Source organism: Chelonia mydas, chromosome 23 (genome assembly GCF_015237465.2).
Source record: "Chelonia mydas isolate rCheMyd1 chromosome 23, rCheMyd1.pri.v2, whole genome shotgun sequence".
NCBI lineage: Eukaryota > Metazoa > Chordata > Testudines > Cheloniidae > Chelonia > Chelonia mydas.
Window position 1 is genome coordinate 828,786 of NC_051263.2, and position 17,358 is coordinate 846,143.

The window sequence follows — 17,358 nt, forward strand, 5'->3', positions numbered from 1 at the left end:
GGTGCCCATCGTCTGCTGAGCAATGCCCTGCCCCAGGCGCCTGCTTGGCCTCCGGGCCTGCCTGCTGGCCGCGCCGCCCGGCGGGAGGGGACCGGGGCGAGCTCAGGGGGCCTGAGGGGGGGCAGAGGAGGGAGCTCAGCAGGGGGCGCCAGGTAGTGGGGTGGGGGTCAGTGACCCAGAGATGGGGGAGTGCAGAGGAGAGAGCTCAGCAGGGGGGCGCCAGGTGCATGGGGGGCAGAGGAGGGAGCTCAGCAGGGGGGCGCCAGGTAATCGGGTGAGGGTCAGTGACCCAGAGATGGGGGGGTGCAGAGGAGGGAGCTCAGCAGGGGGGCGCCAGGTGCATGGTGGGGGGTCGGTGACCCGGAGATGGGGGGGTACAGGGGGGAGTACCAGGTACCGTGGGGGTGGGGCTGAACAAGTCGCACCCCACCCCCGCGGGAGCCAGTTCCCCCTCGCAGCCGCTCCCTTTACCCGGCTCCCCGTTCGGGCATCTCCGGCGCCGGCCGCTCGGGCTCGGCCGCTTCCGCCGGCCGCTCGGCTCCGCTTCGGCAACCTCCGGCCCCTTCCGCCGGCCGCTCGGCTCCCCTTCGGCAACCTCCGGCCGCTTCCGCCGGCCGCGCGGGGCGCTGGCTCGGCGCGGCTGCGTGCCCGGCGGGCGCCATTTTGTGGGCCTGGCCGCGGAGCGCGGGGCCGCGCCGAGTGAGCCCCCCCGTACAGTGACTGTGCCCCGTGTGCCCCCCTATGGCCGTGGAGAGCCCGAGTGCCCCCCCCGCCGCCGCCGCCTCCCCCCCCAGCCCGCACTCCGCCCCCCCATCTCCGTCCTGCCGCCACCACGACAGCGGCAGCTGCGGCCTCCCCCGGCCGCCGCCACAACTCCACCACCACGGCCCGGACGAAAGGTCCCGTAACCGCCTCTCCCGAGCGCCTCTGCCCGTCCGCGGGTCCGCCCGGCCCGCCGGACCAGGTTTGGGGGGGGCTGGGCCGCCGCGGGGGGCGCGGAGCCGGGGGCCCCCCGCGGGCCGCCGGCGGCGCCCGCCCGGGAGACGGGGGCAGGGCCTGAGCCGGGGGGCGCCCGGGGGGCGGCGGCCGGGGAGGGGAGAGAGCCCCGGGGCAGGGCGCCGGGGGGGCGGTGGGGGTGGGGCTCAGATCAGGCGGGGGGGGCGCCAGAAGCAGGGGGTGCCCGGGACCTGCCTAGGGGGGGGGGGCCCTCGGGGGGGGGAACCTGGGGGTCAGGGCCTGAGATCAGCCAGGGACGTTAACCTGGGGGGGGGGTTGTATATGGGGCAGCCCTGGGGGGAGCATCAGGGATCATAGGGAAAGGGGGAACCTGGGGGTCAGGGCCTGAGTTCAGCCAGGGGCATTAGCCGGGGCGGGGATTGTATATGGGGCAGCCTTGGGGGGAGTATCAGGGGTCATAGGGAAAGGGGGAACCTGGGGGTCAGGGCCTGAGTTCAGCCAGGGGCATTAACCGGGGCGGGGATTGTATATGGGGCAGCCCTGGGGGGAGCATCATTGGTCATAGGAAAATGGGGAACCTGGGGGTCAGGGCCTGAGATCAGCCAGGGACATAAACCTGGGGGGGGGGGGCGGGTTGTATATGGGGCAGCCTTGGGAGGAGCATCAGGGGTCATAGGAAAAGGGGGAACCTGGGGGTCAGGGCCTGAGATCAGCCAGGGACATAAACCGGGGGGGGGGGGGGGTTGTATATGGGGCAGCCCTGGGGGGGAGCATCAGGGGTCATAGGGAAAGCGGGAACCTGGGGGTCAGGACCTGAGATCAGCCAGGGGCATTAACCTGGGGGGGGGTTGTATATGGGGCAGCCCTGGGGGGACCTTCAGGGGTCATAGGAAAAGGGGGAACCTGGGGGTCAGGGCCTGAGATCAGCCAGGGGCATTAACCTGGGGGGGGGGGGGTTGTATATGGGGCAGCCCTAGTGGCAGCATCAGGCGTCATAGGAAAAGGGGGAACCTGGGGGACAGGGTCTGGTAGCAGGATCCTGTGGATGGAGGATCAGGGTTTGGGCGGGGGGGGTCACAGAGGAAGGGAGGAACTAACCAGAGGTGGGGGTCAGGCCAGAGATTAGCGGAGGGGTGCAGAGTTAGGGGCTGGGGGAGGCAGCAGTAGGGAAGGGGTTATTTTCAGGGGGGTAGCTGTGGAGGCTTGGCAGGGAGCTGAGCTGCTGGCACTAGAGGGGAGTGAGAGGCTCTGAAGGGGGGCTGAGGGGGCTCTTCTGGTCTTCCAGCTTTTGGGGGGGTTAAGGGAAGGCTTTATGGACTCCTTAATGAGGTCATGGACCCCATAGCCCAGCTGGGCAGTATTGGCCTCATTAATGTCCCCTTTGTTCTCAGTGGCTTCATGGACCCCTGCAGGCCACATGGGGGCTTTAGGGAGTGCAGTGTGGGCAGAAAGGCATAATGGGGTGTAACGAGGAGTGTGTAGTGGTATGGGATGTGTTGAGCCCCTTGTTTCCCCTACCCGTACCCCCTGTATATAGAGAGACTCTCTTCCACAGCTGGAATCTCAAGTGATCCCAGTCTATCAAGGTACTGAAAGGTTTATAGTCCCCCAGGAAAACCCTCTCTCCTTTTATCCTCAGAGATGTATGTGAAGCACCTTTCCCCTGCCAAAGAAACATAAGTGCAACTGTTCCCTTTGTTAGTATTAGCACTTGCTGTCATTTGAAAAGGTAGAGCCAGAGATTATTGAATGCAGTGCACAAAAATAAACAGCTTAATCATGTACGTTTGTGAGAGAGAGAGAGATGCTCCCCTTCCCACTCCCCTTTGAAGGCAGTTGTGTAGTACAGAGAGCTGCTTGTTTGTGTTAGTGTGCCTTCCTCTCTAAGGAGTTCTGTATTTCATGTGATGCAGGGGTTGGGGTGGTAAGTATTCTCTTTTATTGAATAATTCAATTATACGTTTTCCTTTCTTTTCCCCACCACCAAAAAAAAAGTCCGGAGACCATCATTTTATACATTTCATGTAAGGAATGAGTTAATACAGTATGTATACAAACCAAGCGGGATTCTGCCCCATTGTGTTGACTTGACTTTTAGATTCATGCACCCCGCAGATGTGAACTAAAAAATGTCACAAAAGCACACAGTTTTCTCCAAAAATAGGTCTGCTGTGACGTTTAAACGGCACGGGTACCAGAGTGAAAGGTCATCTAGCTCAAACCCCTTGATTCCATCTAGAAACAGGATGTGGATCCATTACTTTGTTTGCAAACTCCATCCTCATTCCATTATGTTGAAAGCAGGCAGACTGTCCTGTTAAAAATATTTGGTGACCAACTCACAAGTGTGCAAAAAAAATTGTGGCAAAAGAAATCACTGTTTCCCAAATGTCATCACACATTCTCTCCCCCTGCCCCAACTGCCTTTTACAGTGTTATAGTTGATACCTGGAGAAGTTTAAGCAGGACAAGTAGTGTTGTACAGTATAAGCACATCGTTTATAGGAATCTGTTTTACAATGTCCTAGTTTCTCTTCGGCCTGTGTTTCCATGATCCCTTTGTTTATCCAACGTATTATAATGAAAAGTTCATATAAGTTTGTTCCTCACAATACTTACATGAAATAAATTAGCTCATGTATCCCCCTCAGTGTACAGTGTACTGCCCCCGCACCTCCCCTGCTAAAAAAAAACCCTCAGTCATTCCTTCTGTCCTTCATATTGAACAAAAACACACATATTGTCCTGGAGTATTCGTATTCCATCCAGTTTACGTTTTTCTTATGTGGAAAAGACAAAATTAGTTTCTTAAAAGCACGCACAAGTATATTTATGTGGAATTGTGTTGTTTCATTTCCCTCTTGTTTACTCTTCTTCCACTGCAAAAAAAAATAATTAGAAACTTGTATACATTTGTTAGAAAACGTCCATTATAAAACAGCACAAACACTCCTAATCCATTGTCGAAGACTAGTGGAGGATTTTTGTTGCAAATGTTGGTGCATTGTGAATGGGACTTTCACAATTGAGTAAAACTGGTGGGGGAGGAGGTGTCAAAAATGCAATTTACTTGTATTATTCCTTTTACTATTATTTTAGATTTATTTTATAATGGGACCTTTCTCCCTAACATCCTACCTCTGGCAGCTTACTTTTGCTATGAAGTCATAGGGATTGAAATGTCTCTTTGATCAATGGGCCAGGGTCAGAGCTGGAAAACGTTTACGTACCTGGCTAAGGTGTTTCTAGCCCTGGCAGTTTATGAGGTGTGGGACCTGACAGTATGGATTTCTCCTAATTTGTTAAAGCCATATTTTTTTAAATAACATCTTCATGTTAAACCTGTCAGTTGTTCCACAAAATTTAAATAAAAGTTAATTTTTATACCTCCCTAGTAGATCATTTTCCAAGCAAAATCTGAAAGGCTTTTTGAGTCTTAATCTACTATTGACTGATGTCATCAGCAGTTTCTGAATCAGCTGTCATTGGGAACTTGGGAACTAGAATGGCCAAATGCAGCTGAGAAACTAGATATTTGGTGGAGGAGAATCTTATACTAATTTCCACTTTATTGAGCTAATGTAGTGCCACTTCTTCATGGAAATGGAAATAGGAATTGTTGTAAAATCAAAAGCAGTAGAATCTTAAACTGCCAAGTTTTGTGGAATTGTTGAGAGATTTCACAAAATGAACATTCAAGTTTTGGAGTTTTTTTAAATGTTAGTAAATGAAGTGACACTCAATCTTTTAATGTTTTCTTCTGATTACAATCCTGCATTTTCAGTTCTGTCATGACCATAATCCAGCACTCAAGACTCTGGCCCCAGTCATGAAAACGTATAGGCATGGGTTTAACTTTACTGCCATGAGTAGGCCCATGCAAATCAATGGAATTGCTTTTCATAGTAAATTCAACACATGCCTAAATGTTTGTTAATATTTTGTATTACTTGGTTACTTTCAGATAGTTTAAGGCAAAGATTTCTAGTTTTAGCAGTTCTTGAATTAGCCACTAATAATGTCAGGTGAGAATTGAAGTGCAGATAGATGAAGCAAGATGGTATTCGGAATGATTTAGTCTTTTCACCTGGAATCCTGCTAGGACTAGAAGTGAAGCGTGTACCTCTTTGGAAAGTTGAAAGCTTGGGTATATGGTATTTTATTTCTCAACTGCTGCTTCAGAAGATACCAGCTCTTGCAAACAAAGTGTTGGTCCTTCGGTCTAGCAGTACTTTATGGCACTGGTTGAGAAGTCATTAAAGCAAATCCCAAACCCCAGAATAGCCTTTTCAATAGCCTTGTTATACTCCTGGGTTTGTGACATCAGTCTAGTGCTGTAGCAATGTCTAGAATATCAAAACAACATTATTACTTCGCTGCGGGATCTAGTAACAGGGGTGGGAAGGAGCCAACTGTCTAAACTCAAATGACTTCAGTAGTTAGCAATTGGGGCAAAAACATGCCAAGTGAGAGCTGGATTATGGTTTTAAAGCCATATGTGAAAGTTTCCCCCGGTATAAAAGTCCCTTCAAAATAGAAAAGAAAAGCAGCAGTTTGTAACTTGGTTACAAACTGAGAGGCAGTGAGCGAGACCCCAGTGCAGGAATGACATCAGTGTTTTACCTTGGGTTGAGAGGAATGTCTCGTAGAACTCCCTGTGGAGAACCCACAGTTAATGTCCCAAATTGAAGAAAGGCATTGAATGGAATGTAGCTTGCAGAAAGGCTGAGAAACTTGGGATGGAATTTCTGCTCCAACCTGAATGATTCTGTAGGCAACAAAGTACACTGCATTCTTGAGGCCACACCAGTTTGCAAAGTGAATATTCTCCTGGTTTCTCAGTTGACCTTATTCACGCTGTTACCATCTTGAGGTGAAAATCCAAGATGGCAACACTCTGAAGGAGCAGAGAAGAGGCAAGTTCTGGCCAGTTCCGTTTTTACTTCAGGATTGTACCGAGTCTCTTGGGGTTTTAGTGAATTAAGCAATATTTGTATCGAGGGAGGTAGGACTCCAAATCCTATTGAGATAGGCACATAATTCTCTTTGAAAGGTTCCTTTGAAAATCCCATCTTTAACGTAGAGATCTCCCGTCCATCCAGGCCTTTGACGGCCTTTACAGAACTCAGGTAGTAACCTAAGACAGTGTACCACTGCCTACATTAAAAAGAGCCACAACGCACCGTAAAACAACACAAGATCTCCACCCTGCTGTACATACTGCAAAACTGGAAAAAAGCCGTTTAACTCTTGTTCAGAAAGATGCTAGGGGTGCACCATGGCATGACTGGAAACTTGCTCTCAACTAGTATAGTCTCTTCCCACTCCCACTTGAAGTTTTCTCCATTCCCTACATGTTCAGCTTGTTTAATGGCTTTCTTACTAGTTTTCAGCGTTCATTCTTCTTTTTGCTGATTTTGTTGTGTAGTTTTTTTCCTCCCCATATGGAATATGCTGTAAAAATATCAGATTATTAATAGAAAACAAAATTCATCTTAAACCCTCCTGATGATACCTTTCTTGAGGTTGAAGAAAGACATTTATCCCAAGGATAGGGAAATGTGCTATACAGTCTAGCTAGGGTTTCATATATTTGGCTTAAATTCACGCAAGATTAGAAGTTAATATTTCATGATTGTGAGATTAGATCTTGCAGACTTTTCAGTCCAGTAAACTTCCTGTTAACCTGTGTTTGTGGTTCATTTTCTAATAGAGCCCACCCCTTCTGTTGCTTTAAAAAGATGCATTTTTGCCACATTTTTTGCATTCTTCTATGCTGACCTCAGTTACCTTGCAGCCATTTTTCTTTGTATGTTAACGTTCAGGTTTTGTAGTCTGTGGATCCACTCCGCTAAAACAGATCGCACTGTACGTGGGATTTCATGCTCAACTGCACCTGTTGTGCAAATAACTGTTGTAAAAAGGAAGGTTTTCTGCAATAGTCTGGCAGCCCAGATATTAATCACCATCCTAACTCTCCTCCCCTGTGATCAACACTTTGTATAAAGCTGTTTTTTATAACTGTAAATAAGATACCCCCATGTTTTGTAACAGATGGGTTTATAGAGGAAATTTTTCTTTCCCTTGGGTCAGACAAACTTCCTTCTCTTCCATTTCCAGCTTCCATAGATAGTAAAACCACTTGTTTCCATATGAAGTTGGCAGATGAGGGAGAGCATGTTATCCTGGACCAACTTTTGTAGCTGTGATGAGGAAAATAATTATAAAATCTTTAGCATAACTAGTAAATTATCTCAGTTACATCTGTCAGTTATGTGCAAAATGTTTTCATAATTTGTCAGTTTCATATGAGTTTTTCCTAGTTCAACCAAGTATTGTTTAGTTATATGAAATGGAACTTTGTAAATATTTAGCCCTTAATTTTTCTAAGCCATTTTGAATTATTTTTAAAAAGTACATGAATTGTTTTAATAGACACATTTGCCTAGTAGAAATGCTGTTATTACATAAAACATGTTGTTGTTTCCTGTATTCACATGAAACAGAAGTTATTGTTAAAAGAAAACAGAGAGCAAAAAAATAATATTTAGTAGCTCACAAGTGCAAGATTATTCTGAGCAAAATTCTTCCTTAACTCTCTTTTGTGCATAATATTTCATTTTGCGCTTTAATCCCCATAATCCCAATGGATGATTTAACATTCCATATGTGCAGATATACAAACACACCTTGTGTGGCTGAACACCTGTTTACCTTCAGTTCATCACAAAAAATGTCACTCAAAGTTCTGAAATAGTTTGGATAACTGTGACATTCTAATTTCTGTAATTTCTAACAATACGTGGTAGTGAAAGACCTTGAGCATACACCAAATTTCCAATTTTTACATAAAAACCATGTATTATTTTTGCTACTTATTTCTGTGATTTAAAAAAATCTTTCTAAACAACTGGTGTCCCATTTTAGAATTGATTACAATGTATAATGGTTAAAAAAGAAGAAATCAGAACATTAGAAATTGTTTTCCAAAAGGCGACACTTTTCCCAATTTTTTTCGGATTTATGCTAGTGTGAATAATATTTTTGTTTTCTCTGCTGCTGTCATATGAGAGAGTTCACCTTTATGACACCATGTCTGCCTGAGGTGGCAGCTGGTTCATAGGGCTGTGTTTAGGTCATTACTAGGATTGTGATGTCATAGATGAAGTGCTATAGATAAAGCTCAGCATTCTGTTAAGGTAGCGGCGTGCTCTGTACTGGAGACGGCCCTTGGTAGAAAAAATGTGAGGGGGCTTTAGGAAGGCCCCAAGATGGGTACACACTTAGCTAAGGATTTTCCCACAGTCAGCATTCTTCTCTACAAATACGTTAACCACTTTACCAACTTGGCTTCTTTACTGTATAACCACAGTGAATGTAAATGGTGAGCTAGCTTATGAAATTGGCACAGCCTTGTCACTTTATAATCGTTTTTAGTCACACTTTTTAATTCATAGTTTTACTCACCCTAACTTTCAGATGCCTCTATAACTTGCCAGATTTCAGATTCTGGTGTTACTTTCTATTTTGTTTGTGTGAAAACCCAAAACCAAAGTTAATGGTGAAATAATGTTAAGCCTTCTAGAGTCCTTCTGTCCAAAGACCTCAAAGCACTTTCCCAAACACTAATGAATTAACCCTCACATGCTCTCTCTGAGGTAGGTATTATAATCTCCATTTTACAGACTGGGAAATTGAGGTTAAAAGATTAAATAATGGGACCAACGCTACTAAAATGAGTCAGTGGCAGAACCTGAGTTAAGGAATTCAGGAGTGTGTGGCTTCTTGCCCCATGGTGGGTGCTACGCTGTGCCATTTCACCCAAGATTTTGCTTGATATCTAAACATCTGTATAAAAGTGCTTTATTAGACTCTCTCTTATTCTGTTGAAGATTTGTACAATGACGAAGTAACTTGTATCACCAGAATTAGTTCTGTTTGGAGTCCTAGCAACTGGTTCACAGATTGGCTCGCAGTAGCCACAGGCTTTTACACTTAATTCCAGATTGTCCTCTTGTTCTTCATGACGTTTGTTGTTCACATATGCCATGATGGAGCAGGCTGATAAATTCTTTTCTCCAAAATGTACGTAGGCCAGAGTAATTCAAAGCAGAGCTGAAGAACTGTGTACTTTACTCAACAAAAATGCCAGTTGTTCTTACTGCTGGGAATTGCAATTAGGGTGATTGCAACATGATATTGATGAGAGCACTTGTTCCTGTTTAAAGCCAACAGGGAAGATAAGAAATTAAGAGCAACCTTGCAATGCCCAATTGGCAGGTGCTTCGGGGAAGGTAATGCTGATTTAAGCAGAGCGATGCTAATGGGAGTAGCCTTTTTTCCCCTTGGATGGTAGCATGCATGCCGAAACATACATGGCTGAATGAATTTACCATACCACAGCAGGCCTTTAAAATACTGGCTCATCAGCAGTGGCCATAGGAGAATATGAATACTGTAAATAGCCTGCCCAGCTTGTTTTCTCTCACAGCATAGTGTGAGCTTTTCTTTTCTCCTCGGTACTGTACCCAGCTACACGCTGGACACTGCTAGGTTGATGGAAGAATTCCGTCAGTCTAGCTACCGCCTGTTGACAAGATGGATTCACTGCGGCACTTTAGTAAGGGTCTACACGACAATGGTGCAGCTGTGCCACTGTAGCATTTCCAGTGTAGCTATACCCTGAGTCTCTTGAAGCCCAGTCCTTTGTGGCCAGACTGCACGATTGTTCCTGATAGTACTTTTGTTTCTACATCGTTCTTCCATCTGCTTGTAAATGTCTGAAATAATGCGGTTTCTGTTGTTTCTGGGAGGCTGGTATGAACGTTTAAACACTATTTCTTTCCTTTGTGAAGCTGCCATTTTAAACCGGCTCCAGTCCCATGAAAACCGTTGATTCATCTAATCCAGGGTTGATTTTCCTATTTTCTAGAAGGAGTCAGATGCACCAGTGTCCTAGGTGCCCTGTGATTGCAGGGATCAGTCATGGAGGATTCTCCTGCCTGATCCTAACCTATAGTGCCTTCTCAGTGCTACCCGGGAAGATGAAAGCCAACTAGCCACTCCCCAGGCACATATAATGTTAGAACTCAGGGATTCTTGCCTTCTCTCTGGCTGCTCTAAAGGGAGGAAAATCTTTCATGTTATGTGTACTCCTAGTTTCTCGTGTGTTTTCGATTTGTCATGTGTGCGTTAGACTTTGGAAGTGTTTCCTTGGAAATCATAACTTGCTGAGATTTGGTGATCTTAGAGGGGCTTTTGTTTTTAACTAGTAGCAAAGCGTAATTTGCTGGGGGATGGAGAAAGGGTTGTCAGGCACCAGGTATTGTACTGAGCCATTGTTTTGAGATTCTGGAGTATCTGAGGTAATTGTTGTGGGGACAAAGGGAGATGGCTGCTGGAAGGGAAAATTGGAGTTGTTTACCTGTTTTTTTTCTCATTGGCTTTATACATTTATTATTTGATTCTCTGTCAGAAATGTGTATAGGGTCTGAATTCACCAGATATTGCTCCAAGCACTCTCATGTTGGTTTCTACCTTTGTGCCATTTGGATGTGTGGAACATGAACATGAACCCCGGATGGGCACTGTACTTCAGTGACTAGTTGAAGTTTATTCAGCTGGTGCTTGCCTTTCAAAATTCCACATGCTTGCAGGAACAGGTAGTCCTGCAGCAAGCCTGATCTTGGATTGAACAAATCTGTTATTAATATGTTGCAAATACAAACCAAAACAGGTTTGGAATTTTGGATTAAAGTGGGAATGGATGGCTCAGGGAAATTGGCAATGGTGGGATCCAGAGTGTTTGATCTCTAAAAGGTGCCACAAGTACTCCTTTTCTTTTTGCGAATACAAACTAACACGGCTGCTACTCTGAAACCTTTGATCTCTAAGGGGCTAGAGCTGGTTTCCATCCAATCCAAGCGGATGATGACCAAATGTTGTCTTCTAATGTCTGTTCAGCTGTCTGTGTAATGAGTTGCAGGACTTTAGTCCGTTCAGAATAACTTCAGAAGTGTTAACTGCATTGCTCACTGTCTGGGAGATATTGGGGTGTGACTGAGGGCTAGCTGTCTGAGGCTCAACCCAGATAAGACTGTGGTGATGTTGGTTGGATTGGTGAGTTTACCAGAGGAGATGGCAGGGATTATTTCTGTTCACTCAAGGTGTGCGCCTGTCTGTGGTTGACCTGGTTCCTGACCTGGGACGGCAGTGTCTAATGAGATTCCTACCTGCTGCTAGAAGAGCAGGTAGTGGCTACAGCCGCTTTGGCCTTTTTCCATCTACTGGCAGCTAGGAAGTTGTGCCCGTTCCTTTCATATGCAGACTCTGCCACTGTCATCTCTGCCTTTGAAATTAGATTCCTCCATGCGCTCTACATGCGGATGCTTCTTAAATCTATTTGGAAACTGCCGATGGTGCAGAATTTGTCGGCTTGCTTGTTAATCAGTGTTTATTTCATAGAATCATAGAATCCTAGAACATCAGGGTTGGAAGGGACCTCAGGAGGTCATCTAGTCCAACCCCCTGCTCAAAGCAGGCTCAATCCCCAACTAAATCATCCCAGCCAGGGCTTTGTCACGCCTGATCTTAAAAACCTCAAAGGAAGGAGATTACACCACCTCCCTAGGTAACGCATTCCAGTGCTTCACCACCCTCCTAGTGAAAAAGTTTTTCCTAATATCCAACCTAAACCTCCCCCACTGCAACTTGAGACCATTACTCCTTGTTCTGTCATCAGCTACCACTGAGAACATTAGACCTGTGATGCATGACCTGCCCTAGCTGCATGTTGAATTCTGGATTGATTTTAAGATGTTGGTTTTGACTTATACGGCTGTAGATAGTCTGGGATCTCCCTGTCTAAGAGATGCCTCTGTCCCATGACACTATCATAGCTGCAGTCAACAGAGGCACCTGAGCTGGAGTCCCATCAGAATAGGCTAGAGGGATTTGTTGGTGGAATGTTTTTTATTAAGGCCCTTGGCCTTTGAAACTCACATCCTCCCCAGGTCCCTATTAACCTACTGGTGTATTACAGTGCCTGTCTGTTAGGGTGACCATACATCCCGTTTGGCCAGAACAGTCCCTTTTTTAAGCCTTGTCCCGGCCGTCCCGAGTTTTTTGGCAAAAGTGGGCATTTGTCCCGTTTGCTTTTGCCGACTTGATCAGTTGGCAAGAGCAAACTGGACAGATGCCCACTTCTGTCCAACAAGCGGCGTGCTGTGCGGAGGAACATGCGAGGGAAAGAGTGGAGATATCAGCCCCTTGCAGGGGGGCACGGTTTGTGCAGGGGGCAGGCAGGGTTCCAGCAACCCCAGCCTCGCATGGGGGGATGGAGGGAGGGTAGACAGGGGTACCAGCGACCCCAGCCTCATAGAGGGGCGGGGTAGGGAGGGGACTTGGGCTATCCCTGTGTGAGTGAGGGGCACTCAGGCCAGCTGGTGCTGGGGTGGGGAGAGGGCTCAGGCCAGTCCTGTGCAGTGTCCCATTTTCCCTTTGGGAAGTATGGTCACCCTACTGTCTGTCCTCCCTGGCCTTGCGGGGAGATTGGGGTTGGGCAGGGCTTGTGCTGACATGGGACTCTGGCATGGGGGTCGATTAATTTCTATTTACATGATCAGTGTGTTGTTTAATGTAATTTGGTGGTATTGATTACTCTGTTCATTTATGTAATGCAGAGATTGCCAAGGTCATCCAGAGTCCTGGAGGGGGTTGGGGGGATGCCCTTTTACCATTTGTAAAATCCAGATAAATCATTCCCCAAAACCACAAACAGACCGGGCCCCTTGGTTGCAGTCTCAGCAGGGAGGTTGAATGACTGAAGTCCCTTCTTTCCCCAGAGCTCAGTGTCTCCCCGTGGAAGGGGTGAGACACATTAGCAGGGGGCAGTGTAGAGAGTGGAACTTTGCACCATCGGTGCTGTATCTGTCCTGCAGCTAAAGCCATGGTTTCAGTTTCTAGGGCTGTCCCTTTTAGCATATTTCAACAGCAGTGAAATTAATAGATGTTTTTGTAGCAGGGCCAAAGATTAATGTCCTAAATGCTGTTTCTGTTTGAATTCTTCCCATTGAAAAGCAGTCACGCCACCATTATTGTTGTGCGTTGCTTTTAACAAAAAAGGAGGGGGAGATCTTGTAATGAGTTTTAGACTGTACGCTCGCTGGGGTAGGGACAGTGCCTTCCAAGATGTCTGCACAGCTCCGAGCTAATCTTGGGCACTTCTGCCAAGTAAATAATGAAGACAACGTAGAAAGATCCCTGTGAAAGCAGACATGATGATAGCTATTTGAGGTCTGAAGGTGTTTGCATCTTGAGGGAGAGAATTGCCCCTATGCCCTGTACCCCATATAGAATTGCCAACAAGGGGACACTCCCTCTGAAGTTTCCCTTCACTGCGGTACTGTTTGCTACTAAGGCATTTGAGGAAAGGGTTACCCTTAAATTGGTGCCATATACATCCTGTTCTCCAAACTCAGGGATAAAATTCCATCCATTCATCATACTCAAAATCATCATTTTAAATAAAGACTTGAACAGTGATAAGTATGTACTTCTTTGGTCAGAGCATAGAAGAGATGGAAAATTAGAACAAGATTAAGAACATGAGAATTTGTAGGATTCGGGAAGGAGTGAGCAGTATAAAAAGAGAATTCAAGTACTGCTTGCACCCTTACTTGATTTGTAAATTTGATTTATTTTGAGCTTGGAGAAAGCTTCCCTTAACCAAACCCCAGTAATTCTTAAACTGAATGTGACTGGAAAATTCTCTGAGGACATTTCCGATCTTGATTTGTTTTATCTCATCTCATGATAACCGTAGTTATGTGTGAACCCTAATGTGGTCTAAAGATCAGGAAGCAGCAGTGCATGTGTTTCCAGATTTGTCTCACCAATCCAAAATTAAGAGACAAATTAAATTTTCTTAAGGCAGCATTCTCACTTGGAAATGAGGGCTCAAACAGCTATTCTTTCCAAGGAAAAGTCCAGATAATTATAGATTAAACCAATGTTTTATTTATTTATTTAAATTTACACACAGAGATGCTTTTTGGATAAGAAGTTGCCTGTTTAAAACCCCTGGAAGAGGAGCTAGATGCTTCTTCAGTACATGATTTGCTGGATTGCGTATAATAATTAGGATAGACAACAGGAATAATGGGGTTTCTGTGATGATTTGTTTTATTTTTATCTTCGTAGGACCACATGGTTTGTTGTATGTTGACTTCAATTCAAAGGCTGGTGGAATTTGTGATAATGTTCTCTAAGATTTGAAGCTGTAATTTTGCAGTCTCTGCTGTCGTATGTTGTTCAGTAGAATTATTTTATAGGCTTTCATTTTTTAAAAATGTGCATAGATGGGAACTTCTGGTCTGAGGCGTGTGTGTGTGTGAGTGTGGGAGAGAGTTGAATAGGCTCTGTTTGTATGTTCCAGTGACACAGATGATAACAAAGTCAACTGTTACAGATGTCTCAAACCAAGGTATTTGGGACTAGTGTTACCTTTAGATTTAGGAAGCCCCACGATGTCCAGCTGGCTTAAGTGCCTTGAGTGATTTTGTGAGGAGTGAAATGCCAGTGTGGGTGTTTGCTCTGCAGGGAGGATGGGGAGCTGGAAGAAGGCGAGCTGGAGGACGATGGGGGAGAGGAGCCCCAAAATGCTTCTGAGTCACATGAGAGGGGCCGGAAAGAGAAGGGAGAGAAGCACAAAAGTGACTCGGATGAGGAAAAGGCTCATCGGCGGATGAAGCGCAAGAGGAGGAAAGAGCGAGAGAGAGAGAAAGAGAAAAGAAGAGCAAAAAAGAAAAGGAAATCCAAGCACAAAGTGAGTAAACAAACACACCTTAGTCCTGCCAGGTATGGTAATAGGGATCCCAACTCCACTCCTCCAAGACCACAGCATGGTTCACCTACAGAGTCAGTGATTCCAATGGCTGCCTTTACATACCTACCTTGTAGAGCAGGGGTTCTCACCCTTTTTCTTTTTGAGCCCCCCCCCACCCCCCCGAAAACTATAAAACCTCCACAGCCCATCTGCATATAAACGTCAGGGCCAGCGTTAGGGGGTTGCAAACAGGGCTGTTGCTTGGGGCCCCATGCCACAGGGAGCCCCATTAAGCTAAGCTGCTCAGGCTTCGGCTTCAGCCCGGGGGCTCAGGGCCTCAGGTTTCAGCCCCATGCAGTGGGGCTTCGGCTTTCTGCCCAGGTCCCAGTGAGTCTGATACTGGCCCTGCTTGACAGACCCCCTGAAACCTGCTCGTGGCCCCTCAGGGGGCCCCAGAACCCTGGTTGAGAACCACTGTTGTAGAGAACATATTAGTTATAGTATCCTAGGCAGAATCTCCCTGCCTTAGGCCTTGCCATATGGATGTAGCCCATCATTATGGCACCATGTGGTGCATTGTACCTCACCTACAAGGAAATATGAGCTTACTGTTTAAATTAGACGTAACCCAGCAGGAGGTAACAAGTAAGGAAACGGTGGGTAGGTAGAAGATACCCTAGTAAGGAATCTCTTTTCTTTTTCTGTGTTTGCATATATCTATGGGTGGAATGGAAAGGAAAAACAGTTTCATTTGGTAAACTAAATCTCTTTTTTGTGAACACCTGTGCTTGCAAGAAGACTAGTATATGGTAAATTAGAATGTCTGGCTTGTAAAGTCAAAGATGTTTATGAGACCCTCAAGCTAACAGACGGTGTAATATGAATTGCTTTCATTAGAAACCAATTAAACAAACTGGAAACGTTCCCAATTCGGACAGAATCTACTGTGACATTTGAAATACACTAGAAGTCTTTTGCATCATAAATGGTCAATTCAAGGAACACTGTCAAGATTTTTGCAAGCCAGAATCTGAGTTACCTTAAGAAAGACTCGTTTATATTGTGTGTGGCAGTCCAGATGCCTGGCCACAGAGTTGCAATTCAAGCTTAGAGCGCAAGAGCCGCTGTACTAAAATCATACAATATGTTTGCCATTCCTTGCAGCGCCATGCATCTTCCAGTGAAGACTTCTCTGACTACAGCGAGGACTCTGATTTCAGCCCCAGTGAGAAGGGGCACAGAAAGTACCGGGAATACAGCCCTCCTTACCCTCTTGTAAGTACCCGCGATCAACCAGTTGTGGAGAAAGCTGCTCTCTCCAGCACTGTGTTGGAAATGTTGCAGGCTTTGCACACAGAGACCTGTCTCGCTGCACGCAGGGGCTGAAGGCCACTCTTATGGGCTCCTGGCTTTGCTCCAGGTGCTGAGCCCCTTCCATCTTTCATTTTTTTCCGTTTCTTTTAAAAATTGAATCATTACATCAGATGTCCCCTTTGGCCTTCCCTTGTCGACCTGAAACAGCCACTTCCCAACAAAGAGACAGGGAAGAGCAGAGGGAAATGAGCAGATAACTGCAGGTGCCGCATGCAGTTACCCTGGGAACTCGGCCTGAAGCAGGTGTGGTTTTCTTTCAGAGGCGACCCTGAAGTATGCTGGTGATTCCCTCTTCAAGGAGCTACCTATTCCCAAGCTTTAATCCTGTAGAGTAGTGGTTGGGAGAAGGAAGGTGACTTGAGTGCACCTTTCAGTGTCTCCTTCTAGTTCTGTATGATGGGTCTGTTACACCCTTTCTAACCACACTTTGTATATACAATCTTGATGAAGAGCTTGTCTGTCTCTACAGAGTTCTGGAGTCCCTGGGAGAAAGCTGCCAGGGAAGGGATGAATGATAGGTATTAAATGAAACCATGAGGGGGCTGTGGCTTTGCAGGTTTGGGGATAAAGGCCGCTCTACTTCCACAGTTCCTTGGCAAGTCTGGAAAGAGGGCATGCCCCAGGGACCTGCTGTGCGTCAGCCATCACCCTGCTGTTTCAAATTGATCATTGCTTCATTGTTACCCCTTCCTGTCTGTCTACTTTTCTCAGTCTCACCAGCAGTATCAGTCCTCTCACAGTGCCCCTTTGCCAAAGAAGAGCTACTCCAAAATGGAGAGCAAGAATTACAGCATGTATGAGGATTACGAGAATGAGGCCTATGGCGAATACGAGGGGGATGAAGATGAAGACATGGGGAAAGAAGAGTATGACGACTTCACAAAAGAGCTGAACCAGTACCGGAGAGCTAAGGAGGGGACACATCGGGGGCGAGGTATGGCTGCCTTTGCCAACACGCTTCCAAGACCAACACGCTTTTCTAATCAACATGTTACAACTCTTGGCTTATTAAGGCTGATGATCAGTCACCACGTAAGGCTCTGATCTTGTAGTTGGCGGCATGCAGGTGGACTGCTGTGCCTGCTCTGAGCCCCTGGTACGACAGAGGTCTGCTGCAGTTGCAGTGGCAGGGCCGAATAACTCATTAGTGCTGCACAGCGAGACCCAGAGACGTCCATTTCTTTACATCTTTTAGTCTGCGA

At 46.4% G+C, this 17,358-nt stretch overlaps 1 protein-coding gene across 3 annotated transcripts in view; it reads left to right on the top strand.

The window, feature by feature from the left end:
- Positions 1-617: 617 nt before the first annotated feature.
- The window catches only part of ZC3H4 (zinc finger CCCH-type containing 4), a 30,174-nt gene continuing 13,433 nt past the window's right edge, over positions 618-17,358 (top strand). Inside the window, exons 1-4 of one of the 3 annotated variants that reach the window (XM_037884710.2) lie at positions 618-899; positions 14,557-14,782; positions 15,947-16,057; positions 16,868-17,090. In XM_037884710.2, the coding sequence (XP_037740638.1) occupies positions 742-899; positions 14,557-14,782; positions 15,947-16,057; positions 16,868-17,090 (718 nt within the window). In that variant the 5' untranslated portion in view covers positions 618-741. Of the gene's footprint in view, positions 965-2,722; positions 2,882-14,556; positions 14,783-15,946; positions 16,058-16,867; positions 17,091-17,358 lie in introns of those variants that run through there. The other 2 variants (XM_037884711.1, XM_027829986.3) reach the window with 2 other exon arrangements.